We start from the raw sequence: 24,129 nt of genomic DNA on the forward strand, positions 1-24,129 counted from the left end.
AGTGACCCACAAAGAGCTACACAGCAAGTTTCAGCATGATATGTGGAAGGGAAATGAAATTATAAAGAGAAAACCCCGAATGGACGGACGTACGTACAGACATCGCTGTACCATAATACGTCCCGTCTAAAGACGGGCATATAAAAATTAATAATTAGGGCCCAAGTTAGGCATCCGGAAACTTTTGTACATGTATATTAATAGTCTTGTACATGATTAAAATTGCATGAATGATTCATATTAAAACTCGGTAGAATAACAGCTTACTTCTTTTGCCTTACATTTGGCAGATGAGTCGTCACTGCATGAAGTGTTGATGAACAAGTCAAAAATCATCACTTTGCAAAGAGGCATTTTATTTGGTAGATACTGTACGCCTGCATTCACATAGCAAATTGAGTATACATTGGTATAAACAAAGACAATTATAACAACAAGGATCACAGACATAATAAAACAACCAGTTCACTAACAGCGAAATGAAGACGGACACTACAGTATAATTATCACTACTGACAGACGTCATCTACAGCCTGCTCCAGTGCGTACAGAAAATCACACAGACTGGCTTTTGATCAAAGACAATATTGATGAATATTCCGTGAAAGTTTTTTTTTAATCTGATGATGAAAGCTAATACTTAGATCGGTGTGAAGTATTGTTCAATGGACAACGTCGGTCATTTTCTTCCAACCAGATACCACAAAGACATACAAGTGAAAGATAAAAAGACGAATTCACGTATACATAATAATCCTGTTACAATGCAGCTACATAATACTTAAGTTCACTCACTAAGCATGGTATGAAATGGTATACTATATATAGACATACACACACGGTATATGAGAGTGAAATCCTACACATACCCTTACATAAACCTCCATATATCATTATATTTACATAGACAAGTTACTAATTAAACATGTGACTAGAACATTTCATAGTAAACATTTAACACTTCTATAAAATATACAAATTGTAACAACATGCACAAGCAAGATAAAGATCCGAAATTATTCATATTTAGTAGTTAATGCACACCACACACATACAGCAGGAATCGTGTACTATTGAAAGAGATGAAAGATTGCTATACTACCCGGTAAATTGAGGTTTTAATTGTATCATTGTCAGTTAGAGACAGGCATTCTAAATTGAAGTGGACAAATTACAAGTAAAATACAATGCATAGAGATATTGGCAGGGTAAAAACCAACAGCAGCATCCAGTGAAGTCTGTCTACAGTCTCATGCAGAAATTATCCACTCATAGATACAAATGTTACATGTAGTGTGTGTGTGTATATAGATCTATCAAGGGACACAACTGCTGTGGGAAATAAAAATAAAATATTTAATAAACACCCCAAAAAAATTCCTGGATAATTGCAATTCATGTGAGGATTTCAGTTTCACAGCTAAATTAGCAACAGATGCCGATATAGGGAACCATTTCAAGTTGAACATATCAAATAAAATTCTATTTTGAGAAACTACATTACCTCTCAATAATTATCTACACTTATTGTTTCTGAGTATGAAATAAAATCAATAGAAAAAAAACCCATGGAAAACTGTAAATAATATGTCTGATTTGGAAGTACATCTTCTAGTCCATTTGTATGGAACTCTCCTTTACTGAAAAATAGCACATGATAAAAACGCATTTATCTCATTGAGACAGTTCCTAATCAAAAGAAGGCATGTTTTCAGCTTTCTATACTAGTCTAACACATATTTCATGATTCTGTCTAAATTCAAAAGGTCCAAAGGGTAAACAACAAAAACACCAAGTTCTGCGCATCCCAACTGGACTGAACATACTGAAGGTGATGACATGAAAGCAGAATATCAACAACAAAATCTGTTCTGACAGCCACATGTATATCTGACTTGTCTTGAAGATGATGTAATACTGTTGCATTCTTTTGTTCAAGACAATGGAAAACCAACTATCAGGGACTTCTCAAAATTGCTTCTCTCGTCATGTTTAAAATTTGTTCCTCTCTAAATGAGAACTTCAAATACCTGGGTGGGAATATGATTTGACTTGGACAACCATAGGTATAGAAAACTAAATTAAACATAGATTAATTGGATAATATCTTTGGTATCAATTATTTTTCATATAAATTGGAATTATTAAAATACATGTATAGACATGTTGGATACAAGGTAAAATGTCTATTGCACTCAAACTGTAAAATAAAATATAAAAAAACAGTGGTCATTAAGTAACACACAATTTGGTTGTCATGGAAACCAAAAAAGGCAACTTAAGCAGCATCAGCTCCTCCTGCAGCGCTGCTTCATTACAATAACCAGGGCTGTCGGCAAAAAAAACCCCCAGTGACTCTAAACCAAGCCTTTCATTACATTGCCTTGGTGGAACTTTACGTGGGGCACAACACTGTTGAAATAAAAAAAAATAAGGTTATCAGGTATATTGGCATACCTCAAATGCATCCATGTAGATCATTAATAGAATTATATGGATTATTATTGACTTGCTACGGAACCATAAAATTCAATAAAATCTAAACAAGTGCGAGGTCAAGCTCCCCGATTGATTAAAACTACCCCTTTCTCAAGGAGAAAGAAATGGGTTTTAAATCAAACTGGTCCACCCAGGTTTGACACAAATTATATTTTCATTTCATTCCACTTGTAGCGGTCAGCCGGGTTCGATCACCGGTGGCCAGATAGCTCAGTTGGTAGATCACCTGACTAGAGATTCAGGGAGCCTGGGCTCAAATCCCGGTCCGGTCCGTTGCAGTTTCTCCCTTCCTGTTACATTTGGTGCCGTAGACCAGTCCCTGGAACTAAAAGGTGAAAATGCCTGCCAGGGGATAAAGATCCTGGGTTGATGTCTTCAGGTGTGAAGACATTTAAGGAGGGAGGAATGTAGCAGTCAGCCGGGTTCGATCACCGGTGGCCAGATAGTTCAGTTGGTAGAGCACCTGACTAGAGATTCAGGGGGCCTGGGTTCGAATCCCGGTCTGGTCCGTTGCATTTTCTCCCTTCCTGCTACACACTGTTGACCTTTTCATCAATTACATACCATTTCCCTTTGATATTTATCATGCCATCTTATCTGCCCAAAATGAGCCATTTTCCTTTCACATTATGGATGGATTGTTGTTATAATTCAGATTACAAGATGTACACCTCCATATTTATATTTTCTTCAGATATCAACCAAGCACAGGCACTCAATGTTTTAAATATCTACTATAAAAAAAATTGTTTTTCTATAAACAAACTGTAAGTTTGTTTACAGGATGACAATTTTTTAAAATCATGATTGATTGTTTTGCTGTTTTCTGACACACTCAACAATTTTTCAGTTATCTGGTGGTGCCCAGTTTTTATTAGTGAAAGATAGAACCCAGATACAATGTACCTGGGAAGAGACCACCGATCTTCTGAAAGTAAACTGGGAAACTTTCTCACTTACTGACGCAAGCAGACCAGAGGTGAGAAGTCATGTGATTTTGAGTGCAATGCTCTAACCACTCGGCCACGGAGGCCCCCTTAGATATTTAAAATGTCAATGCCTGTGAAACCAAATGTGTCATGGAGCTACCTTACTCTTTCTTGCTTACAATGGTAAAATTTGATTCTGAAATGTGTCTCCAGAACTTGAAACACAGTGGAGTAAAATATCTCTTTATTCCCTCAATAATTATCAAGCACGTAGCAATGGAGTTTGATCTATAGGCTGGTCCCATCTTTTTTTAAATAGTAGAAGTGAATTGTAGAGCTTAGGGAACCATTGAAGGATCAAATTTTGACCTTTGTTTGTTTTTTGATTGTCGATTAATTTTTACCTTTCAGGATGTAGTCAGTCAACAGACTAGGAACTGTAGGACTGTCCTCATTAATGGCTTGTAAAACTGTCAAATACATCAACACTTCTTAACAATATAACACAAAAAAGTATTGCAGAATTGTAGAAAATGTGATACTTACAATCTGTAAATAATTAAATTATTATGAAACAGCCAATTAAAATTCATTTGATCTATTCATGATCTCCTTGTATACTATAATTACAGGATAATAGGAAATATTTACACAATGTTTTGTCATGTGCTAAAATAAATGAAGCAAGTTTGGAAAATGATTTGCCAATAATAAATGATAGTTTACTATCAGATTTATGAATAGTATACACTGGTAATGAAAAGTTACAATAAAAAACTTCAAATAACGCTTCTTCTTCCGCATATTAAGTACCTTGATATTACGAGATACTCTGCATACACACCCTAACATAAACTTAACATTAAATAAATTTTACCGAATAAACGTTAACATTATCCTAATGTTAAATTAACATTAATCTAGCATTAAATTCATTTGACTTAATGGAAATTCTTTTATGAACATGTCAATCTTAAATTAACATTAATTCAAATATTTCATGTTAAATTAACATTAAAATGTCAAATAGTATGTAAATCATGAAAATAGTACAAGATTATAAAATAAACATTAATTCAAAGTTAGGCACAATATGCCGGTTTCGAGATACACCCGGTTTATTTCCCTTCGGAGAACTCTCGTATATAGTGAGGTGCGAAACAATTTGTTTACACATGGGAGTGGGACTAATATTCATCACTGCGTAAATGAATGTACTCAGTAAGTTTCTCATACGCTGTTGATCACCCGAATTCGACTGATACACAAACTAAGTAAGTTATAAGTATCTAGGGAGTAATTAAATACATAGAATTCTTGTTATATCACATTATTTTGTTGGTCATAAGTACCATATCTAAGATATTTCTTGCAAACATGACATTGTTTGTATGTTTCCACTTAAAAAAAAAACATTCCTTTTGATAGTATTTTGTATTTCCCACATTTACATATTACAAGAGAAGCCGCTTTTACTACATATCATCGTCTTCCTCGCTGACTCTGTCCCACTTAATCATTCAAAGTTCCACTAATGCACCTCCTACACAGAAGAGTTCGTATCTCGAAACTAGTGTATTGTCTGTGAATAATAACATCTCCCGATATGCTATCTTTAAAGTCGCTGTACGAATAATTAACGAAGGGGCCGATATAGCACACCATTGTGCATCATTTTTACAGCTTTGGTATGTCTTGATTATAGCATATCAGACCTAAATGCTTGTTAAATATTTTGATTTTATTTTTACATCAAAATTCATTACAAGTTTAAAACAAGAAAACATTAGGCTTGATTAACTTTAATGCAACAAAAACTCATGCTTTGTTGAAATTTACATTATTTCCTCAAAGATATTCACTGAAGCCATGATGTGTTAATTCAAATTGACAGTTTAACTCAAACATTTTGTTTACAGTATATGCAAATTATCATGCATTGTATATAGGGAATATTTCACCCTGTTTTAATTAATTCTTTGTAAACTAATTTTACCCACATTTATATTCACCCAAATGTATTTCTTCCACTTTTTTAAAAATAATTTGTTCAGTTTCCAAACCAGACATTTAGCGATACGAGCAAAATGGTAAAAATAATAAAAATGAGACAAATCTTCTTTGTATACATAAGAAATGTGCAATCTAATTAAAATTAGATCCTTTGATCCGCTCATCTACTATCGCTACACTTGTGTAGCGATAGTAGATGAGCGGATCAAAGGATCTAATTTTAATTAGATTGAAGAAATGTGTAGTTTTCCTGAAAATGAATGGTACTTACTTTTGATGTAGATCTGAAGTTGTTCTGAAGTGGGTGGGCCATCAACTGCATGGTATGGAATTACTGTTGTCAAGAACTAAAAATAGATGACAGTCATTCATCATTCTATTTTATTCTTTACTCTCATTTTGTGTGCTAACAAGCCATATATCTGAAATATCCTAATCCTTCTAATTATTCAAAAGTTCACTCTCATAATTTTACTCACTTTGATTGAATTATTTCATGTTAATTGGAGTTGTTTGGACTGTTGTTGTTGTTTACACTTACCGTACTGGAGCTGTCTGGACTGTTGTTGTTGTTTACACTTACTGTACCGGAGTTGTCTGGACTGTTGTTGTTGTTTACACTTACCGTACCGGAGTTGTCTGGACTGTTGTTGTTGTTTACACTTACCGTACTGGAGTTGTCTGGAGTGTTGTTGTTTACACTTACCGTACTGGAGTTGTCTGGAGTGATGTTGTCTACACTTACCGTGCTAGTGTTGTCTGGAGTGTTGTTGTTTACACTTACCGTGCTGGAGCTGTCTGGACTGTTCATGTTGTTGTTTACACTCTTGTTCTTCTTTTTCTTCTTGTCCAGATTTCCCTCTCGTCGACGTTTCTGTATGGTCAGTAGCAGCGAGATAAACTGGTTCTTCAGTTCTTTATCATACTCCCGTTCATCTCTCAGGGCCAGCTCCCGGATCAGAACCTCCGACAACTCCTTTATAATGACTTCATATTCATTCAACACCTCATTCAGCTGGGTACAATTCATCCCCTTCAGATCTAAAGTACAAAATGGCCAAGCTAACTTACTCGGAGTGTACCATGTAGAATTCAATTTTTTGTGTATTCTTTTTCTAACACTATGTTATAAGACAGTCTTTTCATCTTTCCTATATTTCTCTTTTAACATTGTACAAATACACTAAACATCTACTTATCTATGCATTGTTTCATCTTATCATATTAATATACCAGGGTAAACCTTCATCAAAGTAAGTAACATTGTATAAGCTAAATGCAGTTTGTGAACGCTCACATGCATGCACACACGATGCAGTCTCATGTCAAGTCAAACTGTGCTCTAGTAAATTTAAATAAAACTAACATCTTTACATGTATTACTCTATTATACCAATCTTCATGAGAATATTGACATTTTTTCTTGCTTTGTAGTCCACAAGATATTGCTACAATTTAATAACACTATACACAGATCCCCATGAGACATTCCAGGTTTTCTGCAAGGTATCCCCTCAGTGCATGCAAAATGAATATTCTAATAGCTCCATATTTGTATCACTAGACTGGCTGCTGCTGAACATCTGCAAGCCACCTTAGAATAAAGATCGAATCCAGAAATGTTTTAGAAACGTGTGTATCCCCACCCCTCAACAGAGGCAATACTGAAAATTATATTGTCTATAATGTTAGTGAAAACATGGAGATTCAATGTACCAAGTTTGATGTATATCAAGCAAAGGGTTCAAAAGATGTTGAATAGACAGTATTTTCTGATGTCTGGAGTAATCTGCCTCATAACCTTTGACCTTATGACCACAAATTTAATAGGGATCATCTTTTCCTTAGGGAACACCAGTTTACTGTATTTATAGTCTATGCAGCAAAGGGTTCTCAAAATACTGAGTGCACAATATTTCCCTAAGGCTAAAGTAGTTTGACCCCTGACTTTGACCATGACCTAAAATTATTAGGGATGATACTATGTTTGACGTTCGTCAAGCAAAGAATTTTCAAAATATAGAGCGAACAACACTTGATCTACCGACCGACAGGCACAAATCAATGTTATGGGTCAGAATAAACCCTTTAAACTCAGCAGAAATCAATTACAAAGAATACAAAGATTTAACAATTATATACAGAAAAATATACTATGAAAAAAAAACCAAACTTCACAAAAACAGTGTCAAATGTTGGTTTACTGCTAAGCTGAATTCACTCACAAGAATATAAACTGGTACAAATCTGTTGTTTTAAAAGTCCAATCAATCCGATTCCCAGATGTAATTCTGTAGATTGCTTATAGAATGTTTAACAAGTGCTTATTATCACACTTTACAGTCTGTTTATACTAAAATGAAGATTGCAGACCTTTCCTTTCTAATATACACAGTGTTATGGCAAAACAAGTGTAACATCAACTTTCTATTCAACTCTCGACAAATATTGTTCTAAAAATAGAACACCTAGAACCTTGTATAGGTATCAAGTGTCAATCAAATACAATGTATTACACAACTTCAATATGCCACCTATTTTTCAAGTCCACCTGGCTACTTATTGGTTTTATACTATTCATTAGCCCATTCACATTTTCAGTCTGCTGGGCTAGCTAGCTATAGGCATCATTATCAATCGCTTTATTCTTTTATCATTTTCTTAACATGATGCACTACGATGACAGCGTCATTATAATCTTAGTGATTTCTATGGTTACCTGCTTCTGTGTACGTTGGGATTTGAGGAAGTTTCTCTTTTTCCAAGGCCATTTCATGCTGAAGGTCATCTTGACAGTACTCTGGCGGTACATTTTCCTACAAAAAGTCAAGATTACTACCTGAATAGTCAGATTCCTTAATCTAAATAGATTTTGTTTACTACTTGTTGTGCCTCACAAGCCTTCTCTGATTTCACATACCAATTACCCACCTAACCTTCAATTATATCTGCATGCAATAAAATGCAACAAGAAAAAAAAAATAATGCTGTATGTTGAAAATGTGCAATAGCTTTCGTCGGCCATAGTTTTGTTACCTGCATCATATTCTCAATCTCACTGATGACCTCGTCAGCTGTTGCTACATGATCGCTGTCATGTGTATGAACACTGGATACAATCAAGGAATGCATGTCAAATTGCTGAGCCAGCTCTTCATCGTCTGAAAGGTCTAAATTGGGTGATTCCTGTTCCTGAAACATCACAAAAGTAATTCATAATCTACAGACTGGTACATATCTAACAAAGGATTCAGACGAATTTAGTCATTGATTTTTAACACTTAACGCAATGAAAGACTACAATTATATAGCACTTCAAATAAATCTAACTGTTTTATTGGGTTATTGTCCCATAATTATAAGCATGACATGTAGTCATGCCACAATTAAGGTTCCCTTCAAGTGTAAATGAAGGTATTTGCAGAAAACATTTTAGGGTATATATTTATTATGTTTATTAACATTAGAACAGAAACTGGTATCTCTTTTACTTGTAAGAATTCTTTTTGGGTAACTTTTTTTTAAAATTACAAAATTTTCCTTGTTCAGAACATGTCAGAATACACTTCACTGTCGCCATCATCTCTGTAATAACATAATGTGATGCTGTCATTTAAACTTTTTATCTGTCAGAATTCTGCATTGTACTTCTTTCTAGCATGATTCATTTTTCAGTGCCTTTAGTCATGAAGCAAGAATGTTAATTCATGGTTGGGCTCTAGAAGAAGCACTAAATCATAATTATGCAAAATAGTACACCAGCTCTGATTGCAATGCCACCAGCTGAAGATGAAGTACCACAAATTTAGACCTATGCTTAATAGTGCTGAGGGCCCAATGCCTGCCACGACACTGAACCTTGGTTTTCAACATTTCATCCTAAAGATTTAAGATTCTCACTTCAAAATGCATCCTGTGGGGATCCGGGTTAGAATAGGTCCTCAGTGACCCTTGCTTGTCGCAAGAGGCGACTAACTGGGGCAGCCCTTCGGATGAGACCGCAGGTGTGGCACGATAAAGATCCCTCCCTGTTCCAAGGACATAAGTGCCGAGCATAGGCCTAAATTTTGCAGCCCTTCACTGCCATGTGAGTAGAAGATTCTTGAGAGGGACATTAAACAATATTTAATCAATCAATCAATCAAAATGCTGAGAGTTTGGTGAAGGAGCAATCACTACCTACTTTTTCATCTTTGCTTTGATGCGGCCATGGTACTAGTGGGACACCAGCACATGACTTCCCGGTCGCAAAGCAAAAGCTCTACCACTGAGCTATAAACTTATAAAGAATTTGAATTTCCCAACCATTAAACTTCATATCTTGTATTCCATGATTTTATAGTTATATATTTACATTCACTGAATCTCTTTTGAAATTGACAATGCTTTCATCATGCAATAAATACATGTTTGTTGCAAACTAGTTCGATCCGGTTTTCTAGTACCACCTATTTGCACAAAATTATTACCAAATATGGAGGGTCATCAAGGTCAAAGGGTGCATTGGATGTTCCATTTAACATTCTAACAAATGGGTCAACCATATGGTATATTATATCTTAATTCTAGTTTACATTTTTAAAAAGATTTTCCCATTTAGTAAATTATCATGATTAAGACCTTTAGATTATTTTTGTTTATCGATTATGAAAATTTTCAAATTTCCATCACTATAATGTTGGTACACCTTAATATCCAGTCCTATGTTTTGTCAATAGAGTACATACCTAAAATCAAAATCAAAATTTCCAAAAAAGAAATCCAATGCCCTATATCTTACTGCTAGACATGAGTCATACCATATACCAATCACATTTGCAATCCAATTCTACAAAGAGCTATATTCAATTTTGTAGTTAAATACATGGGTAATTTTCTAACACTGTACTGGCCAAGATGTGCAAACAGTTTAAAAACTAGTTTTGTTCTGCCTCTGGAAATTCCTTGTACTGAGTGATGGTGCCACTTGTTAATTACTCAATTCAAGGACGTAGATTGACCTAGCTTATTACCGTGTCAACAGTATGAACGGTTCAACAGTCAGACTCCTGTGTTAAGTGTACAGTGTAAACAGGAACCAGTTTCACCCCCCCCCCCCCCCCCCCTCAAAAGTGTATCTATCTATATAGTAAAGCATGGTTACAGCGAACACACTTATAATGAATTCATACTTATAGCAAAGTGATTTTCATTCCCTAAAATTAAAACATATTTATGAACTTGTTGAATATGAAATTGAATTACAACTATAATCAACAAAATTGTTTGTCCCAAGCATTTTTTATTAGTGTGTTTTACTTTACAGAGTACACATATGTTTTAAGACACAATTTAGGACACAAGTTAGACGACAGTTTATATGCATTATTTCTGCATTTTTTTAATCTTCTATATGTTGCTTACAGTAGAACTACATGTATTAAGGTGTATAATCTTCATTGTGCCAACTATTGACTATCACTACCCATAAGTTTATACATTGATGAGCCCTGTCGGAGAATCTGATAATGAAAGACTCAGAGCAGCACTGGTACACTCAATAATTCATACTCCCACAGCAAAACATGTACTTACATCATATCGAGTAGGTTTTACTTTGATTTTTCCTATAACAGGGAAACATGTACTAAAATAGTAGTTTATTGTAGTCTTTATTTTGATCTATTCTTTCACAGCATAAAATGTACTAATAATCCTGAGTAGCCATCTTTATTTTAAGGAGGAGTAATACATTGTCATAATGGTTGAATTCCTTTTGAATCTTATCGACTGCTGATCTGTAGTTTAGGAGTTGAGTCTAACAGGGGTTTAAATGTTTTCAGATTACTAAAACTGCATTTTTTCACTATATGAGGTAAATTTGAAACTTTTCAATTTCAAAATATTATCATACATATCCTCCACTTTCCATCCATATTTTTCTGGTATGTTATTCCTCCTTAAACTAACCTAAGGGAGGAACTGAAAAGAACAAGCGTCACTACTTTCTTCTGGAGGGACACATTCAATAGAGTCAGCTTTAAACTGCTTACACCAAGTCTTGACTTGCACATATGTCATGATCAATCACTTGTCAGCTATCCTCCTTTTAGTAGTTTGTCTCTACACATCACTAGACCACAGTAATATCGATTGTTACAGTTTGTCTCCTTATATGTACTTTCCCCCCAGTCCATCCCTGTGTGCATGACATCAGTATATCATTACAGAGTACAAGTAATTGATAAGTTGTATGAAAGTTATTACTTTAATAATTGTATTTGATAAATTACTTGGTATAGTAAAACATGCCTATAATGATTAATTGATTGTTTGTTTGCTCTACGTCCTGTCGAGAATTTTTCTTTCATGTTAAGGTGTTACTAGCTGTAGGTCTGAGCCGGCCTATATATGCTTAGTGCTCAGGACTGTAGCCAACGCCTGCTGCGACACGGGACCTCCGTTTTTAAGGTCAGAAAGACCTGTGATTCTCACTTCTAATATGCCGAGCAATTGGCGAAGGAGCAATCATCAACTATGTTAACGTCTTAGGTTTGACGTGGCCATGGCACGAGTGGGGCTCAAACTCACGACCTACCGGTTACGAAGGGAACACTACCACAACATATATATAATGAACACACTTATAGCAAATTCAAGCTTATTATGAAGCGACATTTATTCCACCAGGAGGGGAAAATAACTAGCTAAGATTTATTTCGATATAATGAAGTTTGGTTATAAGGAACTGTTTTTGGCTGGTCCTGGAGGTTCACTATAACCGTGTATTACTGTATAATGAAGTTTGGTTATAACGAACTGTTTAAGCTGGTCCGGGAAGTTCACTATAACCGTGTTTTACTGTATAACGAAGTTTGGTTATAAGGAACTGTTTTTCTCTGGCTCTGGAGGTTCCTGTCTTACTGTAGTTATTGTTATCAAGTTATCAGTATGGGGCATTATTATGTCATCAAAAACAACTTTCATAAATAAAAGACAGAATGTTTTGAGACAAGAAGCCAGTTGATAACAGGGAGTGACTAAGCATACTTCGTGTGTACTAAACATTACCAAGTCTAGTTACAAGTAGCCATCTGTTTACTAAGTGGGATATCAGTTTTTATAGTCATTTACAGACCATTTAGTAGGAACGTCCTGGATTGGTTCGTCACTATATTCCTAACCTAATAACGTACCAACCAAATAAAGAGTTATCATTTTATATGTGTATATAATTGGACCAAAGGACCGTCACAATAAATATTATAAACTTCATACAAAATATTATTCTAATCACTATTAAGTGAAAACTCATTTAAAGTGGACCAACAATTGGTTGTTCTTCATCATATAAATTGCGATCAATATAACCTTGACAAATGACCAGAAAATAAGCGGTGGCCCATGATTATGTGATAATCCAATACCCTCAATTCGTTACAATAAATATCAGAGACAGAAAATAAACGGCAGCCCATGATTATGTGATAATCCAATACCCTCAATTAAATGTTACAATAAATATCAGAGACAGAAAATAAACGGCAGCCCATGATTATGTGATAACCCAATACCCTCAATTCGTTACAATAAATATCAGAGACAAAATGGTGAAACACGAGACTCTTTTATGAAATTTTTTTTTAGTTTTCATGAAAAGTTTTTAAATTTTGAATTTTACGGGAGCCCAGATAGGCTAGTATCACATTACATAACCCCTTTCTAGATACATGTAAATATCTTTATAAAGACTTGTGTATTTAGAATATTTTGGAATTTTTTTTTCTCGTAATAATATTGATAATGATATCCTACACTAGCTAATGCAATTGTGGTCATGGAGCAACTGCATCTATAATCTCAAAGACACAACTGCTAGTTGTAAAATTCATAATGAAAAGAAACAGGTAATAAACAAATTATAATTTCACCTGGTAGTTCCTGTACCTGACTAGTAGTGGTGGTAACAATTACTACACCAGGGCTAGAAATAATTATTTTTATTCACTGGTCACTTGGGCTATCAACTTAAATTTTTACTGGTCATTGAATTGATAACTATTTTTCACTTAAAGTTTGAGTTAAACCACAGGAGGAGTTCCGAGTTAGGGTATCTAAGTACGCACATCTCCAGCTACAAACCACAGGAGGAGTTCCGAGTTAGGGTATATAAGTACACACATCTCCAGCTACAAACCACAGGAGGAGTTCCGAGTTAGGGTATATAAGTACACACATCTCCAGCTACAAACCACAGGAGGAGTTCTGAGTTAGGTTATCTAAGTATGCACATCTCCAGCTACAAACCACAGGAGGAGTTCCGAGTTAGGGTATATAAGTACGCACATCTCCAGCTACAAACCACAGGAGGAGTTCCGAGTTAGGGTATATAAGTACACACATCTCCAGCTACAAACCACAGGAGGAGTTCCGAGTTAGGGTATCTAAGTACGCACATCTCCAGCTACAAGTTTCTTTGATTGAGCTGTCTAATTTGTGACGCTTTTGTAATCCAGTAAAATTACACTTTCACAAATGACAAAAAAGGTGAAGATGATGCCGACTAATTTTTAAGTTTAACTTCAAGCCCCGTACATTACCCGGTAGTTACTGCGTCTGAATAGAGGAGATGACAATCGTAATTACCAAGTTACAAGGTAGTTATTGTAACTGACTGAAAATACTAGGATTACCAAGTAGTTATTGCAAGCGACTAGTGGTAGTAACAATTGTAACTAAATGTAGCATTGTGATGGCAGCATGTAAATATTGTTACCTGGTTTTCTTTAAGGTTCAGCACTTTGGATTGGAGTTGCCTTGCATAGCTCTTGGACCAGTCAATAGGGAGGATGTTCCCAAAGTTTCCTGTAATGGTCCACCACATTCTGAAATATGAAATAACATGATTTAAAAGCCGTTATTTTGCGAGAAGTTAAAGGACACTGTGATCTCGTGTTTTCAAAGTATACAGAATTATATGCATTCTGTCTTTCTTATGCTTATAGAAATTAATTGTAATAGTTCGTTCGCTGAAGCATTGCGATAATTAGCCACAATACGGACTTAAATCTAAGCCCCAATTTCAAAAAGCCTAGTTAATAAAAGTTAGTCACGTGGTACAGTGACGTCATATGCGACCTTCGTCGATCAACTTGTTGTAAAAGTAGTGTTAGATATTTTTAAAAACTCAGGTTTTAGGGGCCTAATTTATTTACCATGGGTAACATTTATTTCGATGTTGACAAATTTCCCAAGTCTTATATCTTATAGCCACCACTGCATACAAATAGCGACCCAAATGTAGCGAGGAAAGCGAGTATGAAATCTGTATAAATTTGCGAGTACCGGTAAATAATGTTTACATGGGATGACTGTCTAATCACAATTTGGTAATGCCATTTCTGTAAACAACTGTTATTAATAGCATTGTTGCTTTTCTAAAATAAACAGTGCAATTATTACTAAATTTATTTTTGGAGAAGTTAGATAGGCCTAAATTATGATACGATTATGTATCATTGACAACTAGGCCTACTGTGACAGGGCATTTCGAACAAAAATAATAATAATAATAATCAAACTTATTGTGAAAATCACAATACTTTTAAATTATTTATTTAAGCAATTTTATTAGGCCTAATCATTATTTTTTGTTATCTACACGTTGTTACTTAGGAAGTGGGAGCGCGGCGTGCTGTTGTTGTAAACATGTACGCGTTCCTTAAAAAAAAATGAAAGCATTATGATTCAATTCAAAGTTGGGAAATATTATATTTTATTATTTATAATTGAAAGTTCAATTATCTTTAAATTTCTTTTTTAAAACTACCAGTTGGTAGACACTGCTAGCAAAGTTCTGCCTATATGTTGCTACAAGGTGAAGGTCAGTTGGTGCGAGTGTGTATTGAATTTGAGAGCAGGACGGAAAGCATATGCCGTAGGCCTATATGTAATAGTGCGTAGCTTTGATAGAACCATTTTCTCGCAGTTTATCTATGTCTTTGTCCAAGTGCTTGTTTGAAAAAGTACAGGGACAAATTCTACTGGGTTTTTTTTATGGCAAAGTCGTTGTGCCGACAAAAAATATTCACGTCTTGTCCCTCATACCTTCCTTCGAAAATTGAAAAAACAGTCCAAATCCTCTCTACTGACAGCAAGTACACCCTTAAACGGCACAAAACACCCTAATGCAGTGTTATTTACAAGCTGTTAATGTGATAATTGTTTGTTTGTCAATTAAATCTAATCTGTTTATGAAATGGCTAACAACTGTTTTCAAATCTTCTCACTCGAGGTTGCATATGACGTCACAGATAATGGCGCGTAAAATATCGAAGAAAATATGCATATCGCAAGATTTGAATTTCATCGCTTTCAAACTCGAAAACTACGCAAACTGTTTCATTTAAAACACATGTAAAGTAGTTTTAGACATGAAATGAATTAATTATGCTGAAAAAATTAAAAAGTTTAAAAACATGCGATGTGTCCTTTAAATCTATTAATTATCACGAATGAATTTTATTTACAAGTACGTATCTACAAAGTTTGTAACCATAACATCATACAATCATGTATAAATTATTTTGATTTATTTGATTTATATCCCCTCTAAATTTGTTTTCATTGACAATCATATCAATGATTTTCCGTAAAGATTGTGTATGACTACGTTTGCAAAAGGCAGTTTGCAATAAATCACTTTACTTTAAATGGTAAATGGTTTACTTGTTTGAAGATAATGTATGTATATCTTAGGTATAGAAATGGCTTATAATTATAATTACACGTATTGTATTAAGTTCCCATGATCACAATGTCAAAACTTCACAAATATATATTATAAAAATTAAGTCATTTATCAAACACCAGAGGTAACATATTTGCAAAGCTTTAACATTATAAAAATTAATATATGCACCCAGGGGTGCATGAGCTGAGTTGCATGGGATACATTGTAAAGTCAGGAATGATGTGGCATATTTATAATTGTGAAGAACTAATTTCAGTTTTAAACTTTTCGAGCTACTGTCCAGAAACAATATTTGTCTAAAGTTTTCAATCTATTTTCGGTCACTGTGACCTTGACCTTTGACCTATTTTCTCCAAAATCAATAGGGGCCTTGCTTTGTTGGTATCCAACAATATATCAAAGTTTCATTTGATTCAAATTAATTTTTTTTTCGAGTTATCCTCCGAAAACCTTTTCGTTTTTTTGGAATTTTAAATCTATTTTCGGTCACTGTGACCTTGACCTTTGACCTATTTTCTCCAAAATCAATAGGGTTCTTCCTTACCTGGAACATAACAATATCTTTAAATGTCATTTCATTCGGATTTAAACTTTCTGAGTTATCATCCGGAAACCAAATATTTCTGAAATTTTCATTCTATATTCGGTCACTGTGACCTTGACCTTTGACCTTTTTTCTCCAAAATCAATAGGGGTCTTCCTTACCTAGTACCCAACAATATATCAAAGTTTCATTTGATTCAGATTTAAACTTTGTGAGTTATCATCCGGAAACCAAATTTTTCTGAAATTCATTATATATTCGGTCACTGTGACCTTGACCTTTTTTCTCCAAAATCAAAAGGGGGTCTTTCTTACCTGGTACCCAACAATATATCAAAGTTTCATTTGATTAGATTGTAAACTTTTCGAGTTATCATCCGGAAACCAATTGTTGACGCCCAACCGCCCGCCCGCATCACCAAACCATTAGCCGAGTTCAACTTCGTTGCAACTTGGCTAAAAATGATTGGTTCTCTTCACTTTGTCAAATCACATGCATGCTATCGTTTATGAAATGTGTTTTTTTTTTTACATACAGGTCATTTAAATAATTTAACCAGTCCCAACAAGCATATGTACTGTAACCTTTTACCAGTCCGAAGGTATTTTTCATTTTCAAAACCTTTGGACTGGAGGACACCCAGCATTAGGCAGCGACTTTGAGAGGGGATGGTTTTAAAACCAGAAGAAATATGTCTGAGCGTCACTTGATGTATATAGATACTGTACATACATGTATTACAAACCAAAGAATTACTCCGTTAGAATGATCGTTGTGTTTATATGTACATCATTCATCCCTTTTACATATATCTATTTAATCAAAAAGTTTTGAGAAGATGATTATAAAAGAGGAACACTTAAAATATGTCAGTTAATGGAAATCTGATGTCCCTAATATTAGAGTTGATAATACAAACTTTTGTATGATAGAATCTTGGTCATCTGTCAGCTTGTTTTGTGAAACTCATATAATCTCAGTCTGAGTCAATACCCTGATGTGTTTCACACAAAGCGTTCACTGTGAATGCTTCAGTATATCTAAAAACGTCCACCTACAATGAATGTACCGTGATCTGTCTGGTCTCTTTAAAAACACGGCAGACGATTTAGTGAAAACAAAATTTCGTGTTCAACTTAATGAAAGTAGATCTATGTTTAAAAAAAGATTTTTTTATCCTAACTGGACAAAACAGAACCAATTTAACACTCAAAATAGGTAAATTTCAACACTACATTTTAACAATTCTTACATGTATAATTATGGTGAAGATAATTTCATTTATACTGCCTATCCCCAGTCCTTGACCTTCAACAAATACCTTTGGTTCAAGGTCATTCAATACAAGTTACATTTCAGGTTTTATGAGGGTACCTGTACATGCATAAATCTAGTACACAAAAGCGGGACAGAAGGAAATACAGACGGGCAGGTGGACATTCTGATTTTTTTGGAGGTGGGTGGGGTTGTTAGAGAACAATAGGGGCCAGAGGTACAGAAAAAAATTACACTGTCGTAATTGGGCAGAAATAGACGACTGTGTAAAGTCTTTCCCTCAAGCTGGAATTTCTCTGTAAATTCTTTGACAGGCAATCTTGTTGCTTCTCAACATAATATTGATTGTCTCCGTGTACACATTGAAATTCTCCCTATAATATTGACAATAACTCAGCCTTTATGCAGCACCATTAATGCAGAATTCTAGTCTGCCCACTACTGAAATAGGAGAACAAATTTCCATTTACTGATGATTAAACTGAAATATCCAATACATTCAATTCTCTTTCATTCCTCTTTGTAATACTAATTAGTAAACCTAACTGAAGTAAAATTAATAGGACATTATAAATCATATTCCTATAGTGAGAGACTGCAAATTAGGGAGTGCCTAGATATACTAAACCCAACAACATCAGAATTCAAACACAGCTGGAGAACAAATAACATGAAAAGTAAAGAGACAGACGACATTTTCTGGTCTACCTACTGTCATTGGTTAATGGGCCATGACATGGCTATAAATAGATAGAGTGTCTCTATCAAGTCTCAAACTTTTAGAAAATTCATAACACCAGAAAAACACCCCATTGCCCTGTAGGCCAACAAAATATTTGTAATATATATAACTTCAATGCTTCTTTACATAGATGGTTAATATAAAACATCCATGTTTGATTGACAAGCTTGAAAAAAGTATATATCCTAAAATAAAACCAAGATTTTTCCAAAGTGTCAACTCTGTCTACCAAAAAAAAGTTTCGTCACTATAAACATTTGGTCATACAGGCTGTGAATTTTGTAGAATCTTATGAATTTCTGTCTAAGTTCCAATGTTAACATCGGAATCTAACAAACTGTGTATGACCTCGGGGCATTTTGGCCAGGCACCTGCCGCAAATAAATCTGTGAAACAGTCCAGTGTTTTTACAGAGATTGGGGAATACTATATCAATTCTGTTGATCTCTGTTTGCATTTGCTATTCTCTGAATCAATATCATTTCAGTAGTCAGCATCTCCTGCAGAATCTTGATCCCCATACAGTCAGAATGAGTGCACATTGATCAATCAACAATACAAACAATGCTGAACACCTACATCCGTGTTACTAAACACAACTGTAATCCCAAAAACTACACACTCAAAGCATGCTGAATTTTGTCTTCTACTTAGAAATAAATGTTATAAATGCTGCCCATGCCAAAGTCATCACCATTTTTGACCTGTGACTCACAGAGTATTGATTTCTGTGAATCAGAGACACAGTGACTGATGTTAACGTACTTTGGATATTTTTTTATGAACTCGGACTTAATGTGCTCCAAATCTAATTTCAAGATTACATTTTGCAAAGATTGCACAAGACTCAGAGGGACTTAATGCTTGGTGGTGATGTGGTAATTTTGGGGTACTTAGTAAGTTAGTAACTGCGGCCCCAGATTGCACTGCTTAGCACTTAATTAGCAGAGAACCATTTATATTAACTGCTTAATTCAATAGTTTAAATTTAGAGCTGGGACCATTACATTTTGGAAAAAGTAGCAAAATTCTGTTTAAGATTAGGAATTCATGTTAATTATTAGTTATAATTGCATAACAAGCATTATTAAAAGAAAGTAATGTTATGAAGATATATCTTTAGAATGTATTTGAATTTTAAATACATTAATGTTGACATCGTTTTGCTATTCATTATTGAGTAAAATAACACAATTGGCATATTCCATGTTCTATCTACTACAGTTTAAAGAGAATTTAAAAAGCCCTCAAAGTTGTGTACTCTACGGATCACATGACAGATGAGCACACAAACTATCTCTCGATTTTCATCTACTGCAAAGGAGGTGATGTTAGATAACATTCTGTGTATAGTTCAGTAACACAATATCATAAATTTACACTTCATTTCATAACGGGATTTTAAAAAAAAGGATTTTTACACAGATCTTAGATCACTTCCAGAGAGTGAAATATTTGGTTTAAGTATCATGGAAAACAAATAATTTAAAAATATAAAGCAAAGAAAATGGAAATCATTTCAAAAGAACTTTTGAATATTTGACTTTGTTTTGACCAAAGAAAAAATTGACACATATTCCATCATTTATCCATGCTTCTGTTCACTTTTGATGCTTCCTTAAAGACAATATAATGGGGAGACTTTCTAATGCAAATCAGGATTTAGGGAGTTATATATCTGCCCCCCCCCCCTCTCTCTCTCTCTCTTCCAACTGTCCATATTGCTGTCAATTACAATCAGTGATTATCACTAAAACTACTTGGTAACTATGATTGTGAATTTCATGATCAACTACGGTTTACGAGAGCATGGTTTAAAACAAGTTGTCTAAATTCTTGCCTTTTTCCAAGTCTCACAAAACTTTTTACAAAAAGATACAAAGCATGAAATTAAAATAAGGCCAAATTAAAATATGTTTGTTTTTTACTTCACTCTTACTAAGAATAAGGTGGGGTAGGTATGTATAGGTAAGTCATTTTATTTCATTGAAACATTTTATTTGAAATCTTTGTTTTTGATACACTTTGAATAAATGGAACACTCTCCCCAAAATATGACCAAACGCCAAAATAAGTGCCATCGAAGGCGGTTTAGTATATAAATATTATATTATGAGTATATAATCGTGTGAGCGATTGGTAAAATCATTAAGATGACCAAAAAATCGCAAAATTAAGCCCAAAATTGAATTCCTTGTGTAAAATGAAGTTTAAAAAGCTGGTTTAATCACAGTTTTTAAAATTCAAAACAAGAGGTACTGTGAGCAATGCTCACTAAGAATACCCACCGCTTACCCCAATCTCCCAAAGGGTGTTGTTAATAGGTATATATTACCTCTTTCCTGAGTGTAAAAATATGGTATGCCTTTGTAGAAGAAAATGGAAGATATAGTCCGAACACAAATCCATGGCATAAACCTATAATTTTGACCTTGAGATCAAAGGCCAAGATCATAAAGAGGTCATGAATGTACATGACACATAGTCTCATAGTGATACACCCATGTCTTATGGTATGACTATGTCAAAACCCTATAATCAATTTTGACCTTGATGTCAAAGTTCAAGGTCATATATAGGTCATAAAGGTACTCGACACATCGTCTCATGGTGATACACTCATGTGTCAAATATGGTATGTCTATGTCAAAGAACAAAGAAGTCATGGCCCGAACACAAATCCATTGTAAAAACCTTTAATTTTGACCTTGAGGTCAAGGTCATATGGAGGTCATGAATGTACATGACACATCGTCTCATGGTGATACACTCATATGTCAAATATGGTATGCCTATGTCAAAGAACAAAGAAGTTATGGCCCGGACACGAATCAATTGTAAAAAACCTTTAATTTTGACCTTGAGGTCAAGGTCATATGGAGGTCATGAAGGTACATGACACATCATCTCATGGTGATACACTCATGTGTCAAATATGGTATGCCTATGTTAAAGAACAAAGAAGTTATGGCCCGGACACGAATCTGCACAGACAGACAGACAGACGGATGGACAGACAGAGTGATTCCTATATACCCCCCAGAACTTCGTTCGGGGGGTATAATAAAAATAGAATGCAAAAATACTGAGTTTATGTTCCAAAACAGATAGAATCCGTTGTGTAGGAATTGTTCAGTGCAGTCTATGCGATAGTTTTTTTGACAACACAGGACATTCGGTCCTGTGTACTCAATGAACACACCGGACCGAACCAAATTTTGTCAGACCGAAAAACCTAATGTATAAAAGTGAAACACGTGAAAATGCAAAACCAAGGAAATCTTATTTATTATACCAGTAATACTACACCAGGGATCCTTCCCGCATAATACTTTAGACGGTCCATGTGGTTTTAATCATATTCATTTACGTATTTGGATTTGTGTGATAGTTTTTACTTATAACAAACATTTAAATGACTCCGCGTCAAAATAGTAAAGCTCAAAACCAGACAGTGAGACATCGGACATACCGGTCCGGTGTAAAAAATGACGCATCGGACCTTAGGCACTGCACATCGGTCAGGTCCGACGGTCCAATGTCTTTCGCATAGACTGTCAGTGTTCAAAATTGGTTGAAAACTTGGCATAGACCATGGGTTTATGCCAAAACAAGATAGACCTCATCAAATTGGCATACAACACAACATTGAATAAGAATAACACAAATGTAAAACATTGTTACTTCTAATGTACATATCCCATGGGGACCCGGGTTAGAATAGGTCCTCAAAACTTTTTTTTCATTAGTCATGTATATTATATATTTTTAAATTTCTTAAACCCAGAAAATCAGCATAGACAATTTGGTCTAAATCTCAATTACAATTGGCATAGACCATTGCCATTTGACATAGACTCAGTCTATGTTTAATTTCGAACACTGGTGTGCGTTACCTTACATAATTCTCCTGAATATTCTCGTCACTGATGTTGATGTACAAGCAAACTGAATTTTATCTGGGATTGAGAAAGAATATTGATTCTTCCTATTTTATGAAAATTATTTTAGTAAGTACGACATTGGTAAAAAAAGCCCATGGACACTTCCAAAATGAGGACTGGCCCCAACATCCTTGCTTATTTTTTTTTTTACAAATCTATATAATAGACTCACATGATCAGCTGGACTTATCAGGGGCCGCCACCCCCAATCCCCCGCTTAATTATGCTCAAACACCACTGGGCTTTCTAATCAATTTTATTACATGAAACATTGGCGAGTTTCATGTCTCAGCATCCGAGGAAAAAATGCAAATGGCGGTGTGTTTACAGTCCGCTTAGCAACGATAAGGGGAATAACTGCTCGTGCACAGTCGCATGCTATTGGGGACCGGTATAATAGAAACTTCCCCCATATATATTACAATTACTTTCCCATCATTTTGAAGATCATTATAAGTCAAAATGTAAATCAGAGAATTTCAAATGCAAAAAGAAAAAAATTCCAGTTTGAAAATTGCAGATTTTTATTAAATTTATATCTATTGTCAATAAAATCTTTAGGGTTAGCAGCAAAAAAGTAGGTAGGGTAGGGAAACACAAATACATAGATATATATGTATATTTTATTTTGGCCTAAAAAAGCTGGACTGAACATTTATGATATTGTGTATGGTAGTCCTTTCAACAATGCCTCACTAAAACAGATTGGTCTAAATTCAGTTACTGAAACCAGGAACATATATACTAGAGAACTTTAAGCCTTATGTTTCCTTATCGAAACTGAAGACTGCATCAATAAATTTGGCTTTGTCAATATCTCACAAAGGCCTATTGGCCTTTATTTATTCATTTTTAGAAGATAAAAAAAAAAGAATCTTTGAGACTTCTGAATATGGGGAAATAAACAGTCTTAATGGCGAGTTTTCTACTAGATCGCATCAACTCTCAATGAACACTATTCCAATACTACGACACTAGACATGACATTGCGTCGGCTCCCAAATATTGATGCAATAAGACCCAAGAAAGCATGAAATTCTTTCGCACAAAATGACCATAGGTACTCACTGGCAATCATTAATTATTTCCTCTTGAGTTCGTATTTGCACGGGGGCTATTTTGTCATTAACGTTTTCCTCAAAATTGCAAAAACATTTCGTTATTTTCTCATCGAAAGAGTTCACGAGATCTTCCAGGGATCCGGAGTAAGGCTCTGTAAAGTGTTCGCTTTCCTCATTGTCATTTATTTCACTCGTTTGGTGTTCCTCAGTTTCTTTTAAAATATTTTCGACCTTTACAGCCTCCTGAAACTCACTGTATTCACTCCACTCCTCGTTTTCAAACTTTGCCAGTGGTGCTTCAAACTGAAGCTCCGCCATGTTGGATGATTAATGACCTTCACCTTCATTAGTGCTCGTTTTCGGAACGTTTCTTGAATTTACTCCAAACAC

The 24,129-nt window shown here is 34.7% G+C and overlaps 1 protein-coding gene across 1 annotated transcript; it reads right to left on the reverse strand.

The window, feature by feature from the left end:
* Nucleotides 1–334: 334 nt before the first annotated feature.
* Nucleotides 335–24,085, reverse strand: LOC125651711 (fasciculation and elongation protein zeta-2-like). Its single transcript, XM_048880431.2, has 8 exons — nucleotides 23,747–24,085; nucleotides 14,197–14,305; nucleotides 8,478–8,633; nucleotides 8,161–8,257; nucleotides 6,226–6,482; nucleotides 5,713–5,788; nucleotides 3,833–3,898; nucleotides 335–2,412 (listed from the first exon to the last, which is right to left on the reverse strand). Exons 1-8 carry the CDS (start codon nucleotides 24,055–24,057, stop codon nucleotides 2,396–2,398), a joined length of 1,089 nt encoding a protein of 362 aa, XP_048736388.1. The 5' UTR covers nucleotides 24,058–24,085; the 3' UTR covers nucleotides 335–2,395.
* Between the last annotated feature and the right edge of the window lie 44 nt (nucleotides 24,086–24,129).

This window comes from Ostrea edulis, chromosome 5 (assembly GCF_947568905.1).
Source record: "Ostrea edulis chromosome 5, xbOstEdul1.1, whole genome shotgun sequence".
Taxonomy (NCBI): domain Eukaryota; kingdom Metazoa; phylum Mollusca; class Bivalvia; order Ostreida; family Ostreidae; genus Ostrea; species Ostrea edulis.

Excerpts from the sequence above, each read along its gene's own strand:
- LOC125651711 (XM_048880431.2), bottom strand. The coding sequence starts at position 24,057 with ATGGCGGAGCTTCAGTTTGAAGCACCACTGGCAAAGTTTGAAAACGAG. Across the intron at positions 8,634-14,196 it reads TGAACCTTAAAGAAAACCAG|GAACAGGAATCACCCAATTT; the intron begins GTAACAATATTT and ends GTGATGTTTCAG. Across the intron at positions 8,258-8,477 it reads AGATTGAGAATATGATGCAG|GAAAATGTACCGCCAGAGTA; the intron begins GTAACAAAACTA and ends GACTTTTTGTAG.